At 37.1% G+C, this 15,342-nt stretch overlaps 1 protein-coding gene across 1 annotated transcript in view; it reads right to left on the bottom strand.

The window, feature by feature from the left end:
* Positions 1-1,104: 1,104 nt before the first annotated feature.
* Positions 1,105-15,342, bottom strand: part of MED8 (mediator subunit 8) — a 44,957-nt gene continuing 30,719 nt past the window's right edge. The window contains exons 8-12 of the mRNA XM_010246144.3: positions 15,007-15,063; positions 13,721-13,927; positions 4,271-4,333; positions 1,874-1,931; positions 1,105-1,677 (exon numbers count right to left, since the gene is read on the bottom strand). Of these exons, the coding sequence (XP_010244446.1) occupies positions 1,496-1,677; positions 1,874-1,931; positions 4,271-4,333; positions 13,721-13,927; positions 15,007-15,063 (567 nt within the window). The 3' untranslated portion in view covers positions 1,105-1,495. The remainder of the gene's footprint in view (positions 1,678-1,873; positions 1,932-4,270; positions 4,334-13,720; positions 13,928-15,006; positions 15,064-15,342) is intronic.

Here is a 15,342-nt window from a genome sequence, read left to right as displayed (position 1 = left end):
ATTAATAACAAGGTGAAGCTGAATTTTTTTGAAAGCTCTCAAGCTGAATTTTGATGAAACCCTGTTTTTGCACTCATCTTATTTGTTTGAAATGGTGTAAAGTGTGGGTCCATCATTAAATGCTCCAATTATCTTATGCTCCTATGCCTTAATTTTGGTCAAAAAGTTAATTATTAAATGAATACAAAATTATATATAAAAAAAATATAGTAATTCGCTCTTTTCAGAATACAAAAATGTCAGAAAATACATTTTTGATCTGATAATCATTACTTCTTTATATATCAAACAGATACTCGCAAACACAAAAAGGGGTACATAAAATACAACAGTTCGGCGTTTGTATCACAAACAAATGGAGCCTATTTGGAAGTGGGGTGCGATTAAGGAAGCAAAGGGTTTACTTATGGCTATAAATTATATTCTCAGGTCCTCTAGGGATTGGAGACGCTCCATTTGCAGAAATTATGGCATTATTTCATGGGATGAGAATGAGACTAAGTAAGCAATTAAAATGTCAGACTAGTGAAGGTAGAAAGGGAACTCAAAGCTGGTAATAAATATCTTGGTTGAAAAGGCAGAAATCAAGGAGTGTGGATGCCGATGCATAGACAAGTTTTTAAGGGAGATTAGAAGCATTGCCAGGGAAGTTGCAGCCACCTTTTTGCTTGAATTAAAAGATCTACAAATGGCTTGGTAGACTTTCCACTCAAGCAAGGGGTCTCCAGGGATAATTTGTTTTGGACTGCATTGTAATACATTTGGGGGTCTCGGGAAATACAGCCTGAGTGGTAATTATCCTATTATCCTAATTAATGAAATCTATTGATCAATAAAAGGCACTTAATGTTAAGCCCAAGAGAAGCTCTTCCATCTGGTGAAAATAATGAGAGGAAGTGGGTACGGCAAACCCAGAAAAATCGCTAGTACCATGCACCATAAGCTGCATTTGTTTCCATGTAAAATGGGTTTGATAAGAAAAGGTTAATATTTAAAAGGCAAAGATGTAACTGATCCATTTCGGGTTGAAAAATACTGTTTCTTCTATGGTGAAACAAATGGAGCAAAAGGAGAAAAAATATGTAATGCATCAAATGCTCAGCCTTTTTCTAGCAAAGGAACATTTATATCATTTCTTTGTAATTATGCCAAAAATAACTTTGTAACGATACACAAAGGGTATAACTTTTTAAGGATACAGTGGAACAAGAGATGGTAATTAAGCAAAACATTAAAAAAAAGAAAAAATTTACAACGAAATCGACCTTAGCTCTAAAAAATCTAAACAACGATTAGCTGATTAGGCATGTTTTAGTAAAAAAGATAACTCTCACGTCAACTGACTACAAACCCATTCACCATGATAAATTCCAAAATTGCACCCTGTGCTCTACCAGTTGAGACAGGAATCAGCCACTGCTGTTACATATATGCTTGCCAAGTAGTCAAGCAACGGCCAACATATCAAACGTCGAAGGGAAACAAGCTGTTGGGGTTACTGTTGACCTTGTTGTCTCTGTTGGAAATTAGGGTTTGCTGCTGCATTCTGAAGAGCTACCATATTAGGTTGCAGATTCTGAGCATTTGCTGGAATGTTTCCAAACCCACCTTGTACACCATGCTGCTGCTGCTGTTGCATTGGCATCATACTAGGATTGGTTGTACCCATGTTAAACACTGCAATGGATTATCACAAGTTGAGATTCAGACTCCGCTCTAATTGTAGACATTGAATCACCTAGATCAGGTGGCCCTCCCATTCGAAAGAACCAATAAATCATAAGAAAGGAAGTCTGTGCTATCTTTCACCATCTTTAGACTCATGAAAAACTTAAAAAATATAGGCTTAGAGAAAATTATAATTAATACATACTTGGATCACTCATCATTTGAGAAGCAGGATTCCGCTGATGGGCACCAGTTAAACCAAACTGAATGCAGAAAATATATTGTCAAATATAAATCAAGTTATAACAAAATAGTATCATTGTAATAATCTAAATCAAATCTATACTTAACATGCTATTGAAAAAGAATATATGCAGTATGCATATCTTAGTCAACCCATTAATGTCAAGATATGATGCCATAAAGAAAAAAATTTAAGACTTCAATCAACAGCAAGATGCAAGCCCTGATTGAAGCTTCATCCTGATTTCTCATTTTGTCAGACAATACAAGAGTCAGCTTTATCATAAATCAAAATGGGAAACACACCAATACCCATTATGGTGAACCCACATGGATAAAGCATGCATACTTGAGTCTTAATGAGATTTTCAAATTTCAACGACACCTAAAACATGATTATCAAGGCCTTGGCTGGGCACCCACCCAGGCAACAAAAATCACAAAGCACTACCTTATTGTAAATTATTCCAGACTAAATCTTATTAATATATGTGTTAATTTAAGAGGAAAAGAATTAAGAAAGATGTGGTTTTTTTAACACTCTCCCTCTTATGTTAACTAGAAAAAGGATTTCGCCCCTCATTCTTTTTCCCTTTCCATTACTCTCATTCTAAAACATTTCTATTAGTAAGTATAACCTTCTTCAGTTGCTAATGATAATTTTTAACTTGCAGTTGCTCTATTAAATACTTGCAATGACACAATGTTGTGTTTGAAATATTGAAATTAATTTATTTAAAATGTTAGTCTCTTTTTTTATAAATAAAATGATAGTCTTTTAAATCAATTATCATTTTATTTTGTTGAAAAATAAAATGATAATTGATTTAAAATTTATGAAAACATTGTGTATCTAAAATGTTAGTCTTTTAGATACACAATATTTTCATAAATTTTAATATACAGCTTAATATTATTAGAAAATATTATTTTTTCTCAATTTATATGCATGCTAATTGGCATGTAAAGTTAACGAACTAATCTAGAATTTAGTTTTATTTTTCTTTGTAAACTTCTATTGCCTAGGCAACACCTAGGTGACTAGGCAATCCACTGTCACCTAGAATTGCCTAGGTGCCTTGACAACTATGTCCTACAACATGGTCAACAATAATCAGGTCAAGTATTGCACCCTGGGACATAATTTGGCACCGTGGAAGGCCCAAATTCAGTTTTTTTTCCTGTTTGATAACATAAGACTATGTAACCTTATCTTGAAGCTTTTAGGTTAACTGGTTTTTTTTTTTTTTACTTTTTTTTTTTTTGCTCCAAGGGGCTACACAACGGGGGTAGCCCATCCCCCAAACCCATTAACCCCCACAACCCAGGTGCAGCTGGGATGCGAACCCAAGTCTCTGCTACAACCAGCAGGAGACCTAACCAACCAGCCAGTTGGCACCATGCAGGTTAACTGGTTTTCTTCCAAAGTTGGTGGAAGCTCTTAGTTGACAGTTAAAGTGTAGGCAGCAAAATGGAAGTAGTTTTAATATCTGTTACCATCACAACAATTTGGGCCACATGAACAGCTACATGGTCAATCTAAAGCTAAAGAATTAGAGAGCTTCCCTAAATGACCTCCTATATGTCTTCTAAGTATACAAATGTCAATTCAAAACACCAAGGTAGAGCATCCTATATTGGTAGCATTGGCATACTTTGGGCGAATGCAAAACCAAGCAGCTTACAAGGGACCTAGTAGTGGCATAGAACTGGATTTATAGAAAAATAAATGGTCTGGATGACTCGCTTGCTAGATGCCTAGACAAGGGATTAACAGGGAACAATTGTATTGGGGAGTTATTAACTGTATAATAGCTATCGGGGTTAGGTAGCAAAGCTAGTCTAACAAGTATACATACCTTATAGGGTTAAGATTCAAATTTTCACATAAGTTTAGAGAGGCTAATAGGGCTGCCAACTGGTTGGCAAAGAAGGCTAGAGTGGGTTCTTCTGTTGGTGGGATGGGTCCTCCCCCCCCTCCCCCCATCCCAATGCTTTGATGTTCCTGTCTTTCTGGGATTGATTGGGTCCTGTTGTTCCTCAGTTTGTGTAGTTTCTTTCCTTCTTACCAAAAAAAGTATACATACCTTATACTGTATCCAACATTCCTTTACTATAATCAATAAAGTTCATCATTACTTATCAAAACCACCACATCAGCCCTAATCACCTTGCATGGTAATTTTTCCAACTAATATTTGTCATTCAAAGTTTCTAATATTTAAAAAAAATAGCAATAAATGGGATTTTCCTTGAACTCATGATAAGGTATTTTATACAAAATTTGTTCCATCAAATATATGGTGGGGAGGGGAACAGCAGACATCCTTTAAACTTCTAGAACATACCAAACACTAACCTGCATACGTGGCAAATGTGACTGTGATGGCATTGCAGCTGACATGTTTGTCATATTTGAAAGCTGAAATAACATAAACCACCTGAAATTTAATGTAATGTAGATAATCTCCAAAATGGGAAAACTATTTACCAATATCAAAGAAGAATAATAAACTCCATGGAAATTAGAAAGGGTTTTCTCTAAATTACAGTGCATAATATATAACAACTCAAAGGTACTGTTCTCATTGACATACCCAAACCATGTTTAAATAGTTTACTCCAAGAAAAGAAACAAATCAAATGGGAAATAACCCAAACTTAGAAAGAAATCAAGAACATATCAACATATCCTACCAAAATGTCAAAAGTCGTCAAAACTAAGATTCTAATAACATATTTCCTAGCTATATTGCTACCTTTCCAAAGAAAGAACTCCCAAAAGTTCCATTTTAGTCATATCTCTTAACATGTCCTCTTCCTTATCCCAAAGAAGTGGGGCTAGCAGAATGTATTCTGCTCCTATTCCACTCTATCCAAGGGCATACCTTCTCAAAGGAACTATTTTTTTTTTCTCACAATTTCATGAGGCAAAATATGCTACCTACACTTCAAATGGTAACCATTTCTGAATACAAGAAACTATAAAAACAGCAAAAAGCTACCCCAGTACAGAACAATAATAAGCACCATGTATTTTCAGTATTTACATTCAAACTTTTATCTCCCTGGGTCCTCAAAAATGATTCTACTCCAAATACATTGAAAATATGTTGTCATACTCCAGTAAAGTAATCTTCTCTAAGAAATCAACAAATCATTCCTAACAACCTCATGAGCTGTAATATGTCACATTAATTGGAAGTATGCCACCACAATCCGGTACAGATTTTCATCTTGTACTTTTTGTGAATATATGATGCCTGTCATATTCAGTTAAGCTCAATCATATTCAGAAGTTTAAATTTCTACCACAGAGACCCACATTGACAAAATGATAAAAATTTAAGAATCTGTTAAGAACCTCTGATGATTTTGGAGCCCATTCTTAAGTAAGTGCCCTTGGAAACTTGCTCTGCACTCAAGAAAAAAAGGGTACATAGATCCCATTTCATGAAAATCAAATTTCCATTGGAGTCAAATGACAATATTTGACAGTACGATCTATAAAAAACGTAAACTTTACTTTTTTTATTCATAGTAATATAATTAATATCGTTCACTGAAATTTAGCTAGTTACAGCCCTAGGTGGTAAGGTTCTCTAAATAAATTTGAAAAATGACTGCAAAGCATTTAAACACTAAAGAAGTCACAAGAAACAACTCAACTATCCAAAATTTCTACCTAACATCCACTTATATTTTAGATCCCAAAAAAGGAAAGGAAGACATTGTCCAATATATTGAAATGTTGTCATATATCTAGAAAAGATATTTCTGAAGAGTTAAGACATTTGACCATTGTTAAGATTCATGATTTATGGAGAAAGTTCATCCTTGAGAAATTGTGCATAGGTTTATTCCTAAACCCATCTTGTAATGTAGGTTAAGATTCATGATTTATCAAAAAAAAGAAATGATGCTTTCATGCTAAATCCCCAAAATGGATGGAACTCTTCTTTGGTTCTCCATGGTTTTAGGATACCCTCCTAGATTTGTCTCTTGCCTATTGATGATTTGATGCTCTCTTGCAGCTCTAATCTTATTGTCATACCTAGAGAGAGTGTATTTTTTCCTTCTGATAGGTAAAAGTATAATTTGTATTCATATTAGTGTTAGAAAAGACAAAGAGGGAGAATCTTCCATACAAAAATAAAGAAAGACAATCCAGTCTTATACAAGTATGATACAACCTAGCATAAGAGAGACATATATTATACATTAAAAATGATAGAAAAGAAAACATAGTCAACCAGTAATATGTAAACAGGAAACTGAATCCCCTCAAAATAGAAGAGAATGAGAAAAGAGTAGCTATTAGCTAATACTGTCAGCTGCATCTCTCTTACACATAGGTCTTGTTACAACTAACTTCCATGTTTCTCTGTTTCCTTTTTTTTCTTTTATTGATTTCTCTCTTTACGAATTTTGTCCTTGGCTCAGAAGAACATCCAGGAGGCCACAACAAAGGAATTACCAAAAGAATGATTCTTTTTTTTTTGATGAATGAAAATAATTTATTAAATCAGAAATATGAGGCAATATAGGAGACCCAAGATGAGGCACGAGTTGTTACCTCATCTAACAAGTATTACATCAAATTAAAACAGAGTTGACCAGAATTAACCAGAACTAAAATTACAAAGCAGCCCAAAATAAATGTTCCCTTGAAGCCCCTTGCTTAGCTAACCCATCTGCTAAGGAATTTGCTAATCTTCCCACCCAAAGAAGGGTAACAGTCATGTTTCTTGTGATCTAGTTGACTTTTCTTAACATATCTCTATGTCGCCACATAGCTGAAGCTGGTTCTGTCAGCCATCCCACAACAATCTCAGAGTCCCCTTCAACTACCAAATTCTGAACTCATAATTGTTCTGCAATCTGAATACCTTGTACCACCGCTAACATCTCAGCTCTATTGGAGTCTCCTATTCCCACGGGGCCTGAAAACAATGCTAATATTTTGCTTTCATTATCTCTCAGCACCCCTCCTATCCCCAATGGGCCTGGATTTCCTTGGTTGCTTCCATCAAAATTCAGCTTTACCCATCCTTCAGGTGGAGGCATCCACACTACAGATTTCCTGTCCTTCCTTTTATGGCTGTTAGCCACCGCTATCCAGTTTCTCCAAAGATCATCAAAGGAAAATGTATGAAATAAGTTCATGGTTCTTAACCAATGAATGGCCCTAGTTAAGATACAGTCCTCAACAGCTTGAGTGCTTCTTTCCTCCTCCTTAAATACCCTTGCTTTCCTTTCTTCCCAGATTGTCCACAAGGCGGCTGTTCTAAGACATCTCCACATTATTTTTCCTTTTTTTGTAGGCCACACAAAAAAGGAAGGATCGAACAGTTGACTTAAATCTGTGGACAGCAGATTCCACCTGCACCCAAACAAAGAGAAAATCCAACTCCAAATAGCACTAGAAAAGGAACAAGATACAAGTGAGAGATATCCTCACCACTAGCCCTGTAAAGTATATACCAGTTAGGGAACAAACACAAAGAAGGCCTTTTCCTCTACAAACACACCGGCCTAGGCCATATCTCCTTGGTTGGAAAACCCCACTGTCCCTGGGAAGAGCAAAGGGATTTAAAAAAGGAAGCACAAGTGAAGTAGCCTTTTGGTGAGGGGACCATAATCTCACATCCAAACTAAGGGGGTCCAAAAAGACACAGCCAAGAAGGGACAACAGATCTGAAACACTGTTAAGTTCATCATCCCTCAAGCCTCTACGAAAGCCAAAGTCCCAACTTAAGGAGGGGGGTGAAATAGGAGATGGGAGAAAATGAGAGATAGCTTTTTCCTTGTAAAGGGAAATAGAATAGAGAGACGGGAATTGGTCCTTAAGGGCAACGTTACCCACCCAAATGTCTTCCCAAAATAAAACAGAGGTACTGGAATTGACATCATACCTGACAAGGTTGAGAAACTGGGGGAGGATACTCTGGATTGCTTTCCATGGGTAAGCCAACGTAGCTTGACGTGATACACCCGCATCCCATCCATTTTCCAGTCTACCATGTATATTAGCTATCACTTCGTGCCACAACCTCTCCCTTTCTCTAGGCCATCTCCACAACCACTTTCCTAAGAGAGCTTTATTCTTGAGAGTTAACCTTCCTAGTCCCAAGACACCTTCCTCTTTACTCCTACAAACTATTTCCCAGTTAACTAGGTGGTTTTTCTTTTCCTCCCCCGGCTCCCAAAGGAAATTTCTCATTAATCTCTCCAACTTCTTAGCTTCCCTATTAGGAATCTTGAAAGCGGAGAGAAAATAGACCGGTAGGTTACCTAGGGTAGCTCTCAATAAAGTCACTCTACCCCCTATAGAGATGTAGTTCTTTTTCCAAGAAGTTAATCTTTTCTCAAACTTTTCCAACACTGGGGTCCAAAAACTACTCTCTTATGAGTTAGCCCCTAGAGGGAGACCTAAGTACTGCAAAGGCCAAGTGGAGACAGAACAACCTAAACAATCTGCCACAGACTAAATAATCCCCTCATTCATATTAACACCTACCACACAACTCTTCTCCAGGTTTATTCTCAAATTTGATACCTCCTCAAAGTGTTGTATCAATGCTCTGAGATTCTTCACTTTTTGCCTGTCACCCCCTTTATTGAAGCACTCAAAAAAGGTAAGGGCATAAATATACTGGTTATAGCTTCCTAAAAGGTAAGGTGGGTCAGATAGAACTGAACTATTGGAATACTCTTCAGGTCATGTTCAACTACTGTTAGGGCCTTCAGTCAGCGACTAGTAATGCCAATTCCCTACAAGCCAAGGCAAGAGCCCTTCCAATGGGCACATGCGTAGAAAATTAACTCCATTCCTCCTTAGCCATGTAGGGAGATTAGGCTAATTCAATTAGATGAAGCCAAAGGGTGGGTAGTGGCCTTGCCCTCTTTTTAAATGAGATGACAGAAACAGTGATAAGTAGATAACTGCAGATATGATGGATCCCAAGGGATCTGAAATCTCTAGCAGATGGTCAAGCCAAACCTAGAGTCTGGAAGGTATTTTTGTATGGTGACAGCTCTTAACCAGATCTGGGTTGCTTGATCATATTACTTGGAATCTTTGTGCATCCTCTCATGTACAACCTTCGATTTTGTTATGTAATTTAATACATATTAGTTACCTTTTCACAAAAATAGAAAAAAAAAAAAAAGATCTTCTCTAGGTAAGTTGTCCAAATAAAGCAATGTAACCCTACTAGGGATATGGGGAAACCAAATTAAAGAAATGGAAAAGGGCTTCCCACATTGTTTTACATTTCTCCTGGAGAACACTTGTGTCTTGCTAGAGAGGGAAGCACTTATTTTTTAATGGTGTTCAGCAATCAAGATAAGAAGTGCTTCTAGCAAAGCTGGACTGCTGGAGTCACTTTCTTTCTTCAGATTCTGAAGGCCCAAAATTGGTACTCATGGCTTTTGACATCTACATGAAGTAGACAATTTAAACATGTGCTGAGATGTTAATAACTTAACATTAAGATTCCATGTCAATTTTCTAAACTACACCTACAATACTTCTAATAATTTAAGTGACTAATGCAGCTTATGTACAAAATCTGCTTCTGCGTAAAAAGAAACCACCAAAAAAACTATGGAGAATCCCTTCCATTTTATAGGTGCTTCCATAAAGTTCTTATCCAGAAAGGCATATGAAAACCAAGAGAAAGTTTAAAAACAACCTTAGTGTCCACGTGTTCTATTATACATGCAAACTGATGTTTTTACCACTTCAAAAACCAAATAAGAAGGTCCCTGCCTACCAGATAACAAACCAGTCAAAGGACTTCACTTTGCATGGCATCTTTACCTTGACAGTATTCTTACAATAAAGCACCTGAAAAGTAGGGGGTTTTGTTTGGCAAGACTGTGCATTATGTGTGGCAATCATGAAGACACATCCATTCAGAAATTGCAAAGTAGCAGACTTTATTTAGGGGTTCTTTGCTGAATTATTTGGTAGGACTAGACATTAACCTGATAATCCAAAAGAGATCTTTTCGAAATGACCAGATTTTTCTGGAAGAAGTCACAAATATATTGGAGTACAATTTTTGCATTCTGTTGAGGAACATGGAGAAAAAGAAAAAGAATTTATAAATGAAAATCTACAGACATTAGAAAAGTTGTGGCTGATATCAAGCCTCTCATTAAGGATTGGTTACTCACTCATCCTAATTTAGATATGCATCTTGATTTTCATTTGGAGCTGATTTATGATCAATACTGGAAATGGATGATGGTAGTTGTATTATTGTAAACTTATTGGTTTGTATTATTATGTATATTTTTTGAGAGCTTGGCTGAGATAGACCTCAGCATGGACCAGGTTGTAATCACTTTCATATTTTATTTTAATAAAAGTTTTTCTGTTTTCTTTACTTTAAAAAAAATAATAATAACTTCACCAAATGAAAACCATTAGGGTTCACCACCAACACTCATCTAGTTTTCATGTCATTTGAGGAAAAATCCTCCACCAAATGAGTCCACATCCCAATAGTTGAGACTTGAGATATCTCCAAAGGCTAGGAAAGAAATCAGCATTGTCTATCACCCATTTATTAAAATTCTTCGCCACCTCCTCTCTATACATGGTCAAGGATAAATATCATGGAGAGAGTGCACCAAACAACTCTATCCCAACCAAATGTCCTCCCAAAGTTGAATCTGATCTTCTCCAATTTCAAAAAAGATTAACCAATCAAACTCATCAAACATCCTTAATTCTCCACACACTAATTAGCTACCTTAAACTTCTTGACTCTCTCATCTTAATTGAGAGTTGCCATAATTACAATAAATGACTTCTATTCATAGGCAATCTAATCCTCTGTGTATCCACAAAACAACTTCCTAGAAAAGGCTTTACTGGATTGTAAACAATCCAATGCAAAATAACTTTAACAAAGCATTTCTAGTTTACTATCAGAAATACCACACACACACACACATACATATACAAAATAGACTTAAGAGTCTTAATAGGACTTTTTGGGTATCACACCCAAAACTATAAATCTCTCTTAGAGCAGTTGTGGCACACAATCAAGTATTGCAGCAGCAGCAGTAACTCTTAATCTATTCAACCTTACTTCAAAATTATAAAGATTAAAACTATTTATTGGTTATTAGAAGGGGGGTTGTGCAGCCAGCCTAATAAGGAAATTACAATTCTACTCCTGTATACAAAGTGCAAAAGAAATATTAATAAATCTTAGACTATAGATATGGTAGCAGGAAGCTATCAAAAATATTCTTGAGCCCAAAAAAAATTAAAGCAACAAAAGAAAGACATACTAGACCTTTGAACCCCCTTTGACTTCCTAAAACATCTTTCCCTTTTTCTTTTTTCTTTTTATTCTTGTTCTTTGAGAGAGGGAGAGGGGGGAGAGAGAGAAAGAGTGAATACTGATCATACTAAGAAATAAAACAAAAGATTTATACAGAAAGACCTACATTCTACAATGACATAATAATGAAAGGTATACAGTATACAGCCTGAAACCTATATCTTGCACTCACACACACACAAAGACCTTAAAGAAGACAGACATAGAGCTTCAACACCCAAAAGAAATGGAAAAAAAAAAAGAAAAAACAAAATACTATCTATGATCCATCCAGGATATTATGGTTTTAGAATCCCCTTACCAGTATATCAGTAAATCCAGAACAACTACCAATTTCAATCCTTGAATAACAGCTTCAAGATCTGCTTCAGTGGATTGCCAATTCCTATTAGCCCAGAGAATGCCATTTTGGCTTCCCCAATTAAATCTCTAAATGCATGTTATGGGCCCAAGCGTAGGATCGCGTCACGGGTCGTTCCACAGCAGGAACCTCTGATCTTCCCTTGCCCTTGGCCTTGCGCACAGACCCTATTTTGCCTATCTAGTGGGTGATTTGTCCAAGAGACCACCCGAACTCTCCCTTGGGGTGATTTGTCCAAGAGACCACCCAAACTCTCCTCACTCTTTTCTTGGCTGGAAAACTGAATAATGTTTTATTTCAATTCGTAGCTCCTTAAATAGGAGCTTACAGAAGGAAATTCCTAATTAAATTCAAACTCCAACTTGAACTCAAACTCCTAATTACCTACTCCTAATGGTAACTCACTCTTACTTAAGATAAGATAAGGATAAGATTAGATAAAGATAAGGGATAAGGGATAAGGTAAGCTGGTGGCGAGTTGGCATATTCAGATAAGGATGGGCCCACCCCTATGAGCTGTCGCGTGGGCCCCGCCCTGCTGCTGCTACCGGGTGCATGCGCGCGGCTCATGGTGCCCTGCCGCGCGTGTGGGCGTGCAGTGCTGCTGCAGCGCAGTGCGTGCGCGCGGCTCATGGTATCGCTGCCTTGCGGTGCCGGCGTGTGTGCGGTGCGTGCTGCCGTGCAGTGCGCGCTGCTGCCTGGCGGTGCGTGTCGCGCGCCATGGTGCTGCTGCCGTGTGGTGTCGGGCGTGTGCGTGCAGCGCCCTGTCGGGCGGTATGTGCCGCGTGCTGCCAGCCTGCTACGCGGCGCTGCCGGGCGGTGCGTGCCGCTAGGCGGCCCGCTGTGTGTGCTGCTGCCTATGGCTGTGCCGCCGTGCGTTGCCGGGTGGTGTGTTCATAACAATGCACCCCCTATGACTAAATCACCAGGATCCTCAAGAGCACAACCATCAAAGTTCATTTCTATCCTGTTCCACAGAGGAGGTGACCAAGGTATGCTAAGTGTAGCCCTTCCCAGTGAGGTTGATGCCACAATTGACCATCTTAGAAAATCATCCATAGCAAAGGAGCATTCTCTATTCCTATTAGTGCATCCAATGGTTGAGATTGATTCAACAAGACCCTAGCATTATATTAGTTACATTTTTAATGAATAAGGATATAATCATTGTTGATTAATCAGAAAAAATAGAGAAAGAAGAGGGAACAGAAGGAATGGAAGAGAAGTAGAAGAGGAATAAGAATAACAGTAGTGCAGTAAATCTATCTTAAATCATGCACCTATTTTATTTATTTATATAATGATGTATGAAAATTACAAGAAAGCTCCTAATGCTCCATGTAATTATGTAATTTGAAATAAAGTTTGCATGGCTAAAATACCCCTAGACTCTCAAGCTGAACATAGATATCATACATGCCTAGCTTGCTAGGATTTTTAACATGGACAGACATGCTTAGTCAAACAATCAGCTACTTGGTCTTTGGATCTCACCAAAGGTAGATATATTCTTCCATTTGCAACATGTCCTCTAATGAAGTGACTGCCCACTTTCATGTGTTTTGTTCTGTCATGTTAAACTGGATTTTGGGCCATGTTTATGGCAACTTGATTGTCACAATATAGATTCATGGGCTTTTCAAACTGAATGCCAATCTATGTCAAAAATGTTTCAACCATAGTAATTCAGAAACACCATGGGCCATGGTTATGTATACTAGAATGGGCCATTACAAACTATTTCTTACTTCTCCATGTAAAAATAAAGCATTTGCTGTATCCATCTATCTCTAATCCCTATCACTCTTAGTAACACATATCAGAAAAACTGAGGAACACTTTGTATGAGATACTAAATATAACATTGCACCATCTTAGCTTATCCAGTGCAAGAAAAACTAAATTTCCAAATGAAGATAATCCATCTCTCTAGCAAAGCATATGTAGTACATTTCTACCCCACTCTTACCTTTTCTGAACATCAGTATTAGATATTGACAAAAAAACTAATTTTCCAAATGATATCATGTACAAGAAAATTAAAAAGAAAAGAATACAAGTAGGAGAAAATATATCTGACCATCTGAGAATTCGGTGACGGCTGAGCAGCATTGAACAATGCACTATTAGCAGTTCCAGGAAACTGGCTCAAATGACTCCGAAGCTGATTTCCCTGGTTGAGCTGACTTTGCCCAATGCTATGCTGAACATGCCCAGGCAATTGCCGACTCTGGAATGATTGATGTGTCAATGGCTGAGAAAATTGCATCTGATGTTGCCCATGTACCTGGGGAAGATAGCAGTCTTAGAAAATGCTCTAAGCATTCATTAATGCTAGTGTTATCCACTAACAATGTAGCATTGATCAAAGGCCAAAGGAAGGTGAAAGAAAACTTGTAATCTTGGACTGTTGCCTTAACATCCAAGGGTTCCTAGAATAAGCAGAGCTAAGACGGTAATTTTTAATGCAACTCTAGTAACTGACAAAAGAAGGCTCTAATTGTAACAAGTTGATAGCAGAAGCCCCAAGTAAGAATTGCCACTATTTCATTCTACAATCTGTCAAAAAGAGATCAAAGAGGATTCCTTCACAAAAATAAGGCTATATGGCTGGAATGGAGCCTTCTAGATTATGTGACCATGATACAGTAGAATTAAGTCAAAATTTGGTCAGATGACAAATAAGAGCCATAATGTCTCATGGAGCAAACTGTCCAGCGACCGTGAACAATATGCAAATCGAATTAGAAAAGTTTAGCAAGAAAGGCATGCCTATAAATCAAAGCTTCATATTGTACCTGGAAAAAAAAACTATAAAGGCAGAATAAAAAATAATCACATTTAAAATAATCTGGAAGTGTACACAGGGAAATGTTGTGAGATGACAACAGGACCAACAATCTTTCGAGGAGAAATCTCCAGTTATCATGAAACAATAAGCACAAAGAATTAAAAAACATATGGATAGAATTAGCTTAGAGACAACCCCAAATAGATGGTTTTTTTCTTTATAATAGATGGGAATGAACTTAGCATCTTTGAATGGATCAAATAAAAAATAACCACAATGAGGAGAACCTCCAATAAGTGATATGCAACAAAGGGTATTAGTAGCACCAGTTAGGAGTTTCACCAAAGACTCCAAAAGAATGTTAGGCTAAAATATGCCAAGATCAAAGTAGTGAAAAAATTATTTAAAAACTTGTGATGAATGACAGTAAAACAGGATCAATATAGACAAATCCAGGCTACATCCAAATCCTTTACTAGACAAGAATTGGCTAATAGTAATACATGTGTATGAATGAAGTAACCTTGATTATTAAACAGAAACAGTCCATACAGAGGAGATAAGTGTGAGGTTACCGGCTGAAATTTCTGCTGTGTCTGACCTGGCAAATCATGCAGCTGTGGCAGCTGGGTCTACCAAAGATAAACAAGAGATATATTCAGTTTTTCTGTTTCAAATAGATGTAACATACAAATATTACACAAAAATAAGTCCACTCAAGTCAGTAATACAAAGAAAAAGAAGAGTACATCATAGTGCAATTTTCAATATTAACCAGAAGGACTACCAAAAAGGTTTTCCAGAAGAGCAGCTGATGCCGAAAATATTCCATGGATAACCCAGAAGCATTCTCTGAGCTTTCTGGAAGTCTCAGAACCTCACCAAAGCATTTCTTAAATATCAATGACCTC

This window comes from Nelumbo nucifera, chromosome 7 (genome assembly GCF_055504915.1).
Source record: "Nelumbo nucifera cultivar China Antique chromosome 7, China Antique-T2T, whole genome shotgun sequence".
Lineage (NCBI taxonomy): Eukaryota > Viridiplantae > Streptophyta > Magnoliopsida > Proteales > Nelumbonaceae > Nelumbo > Nelumbo nucifera.
The sequence above is the reverse complement of the archived record's forward strand: the minus strand, read 5'-3'. Positions and strand labels throughout refer to the sequence as shown.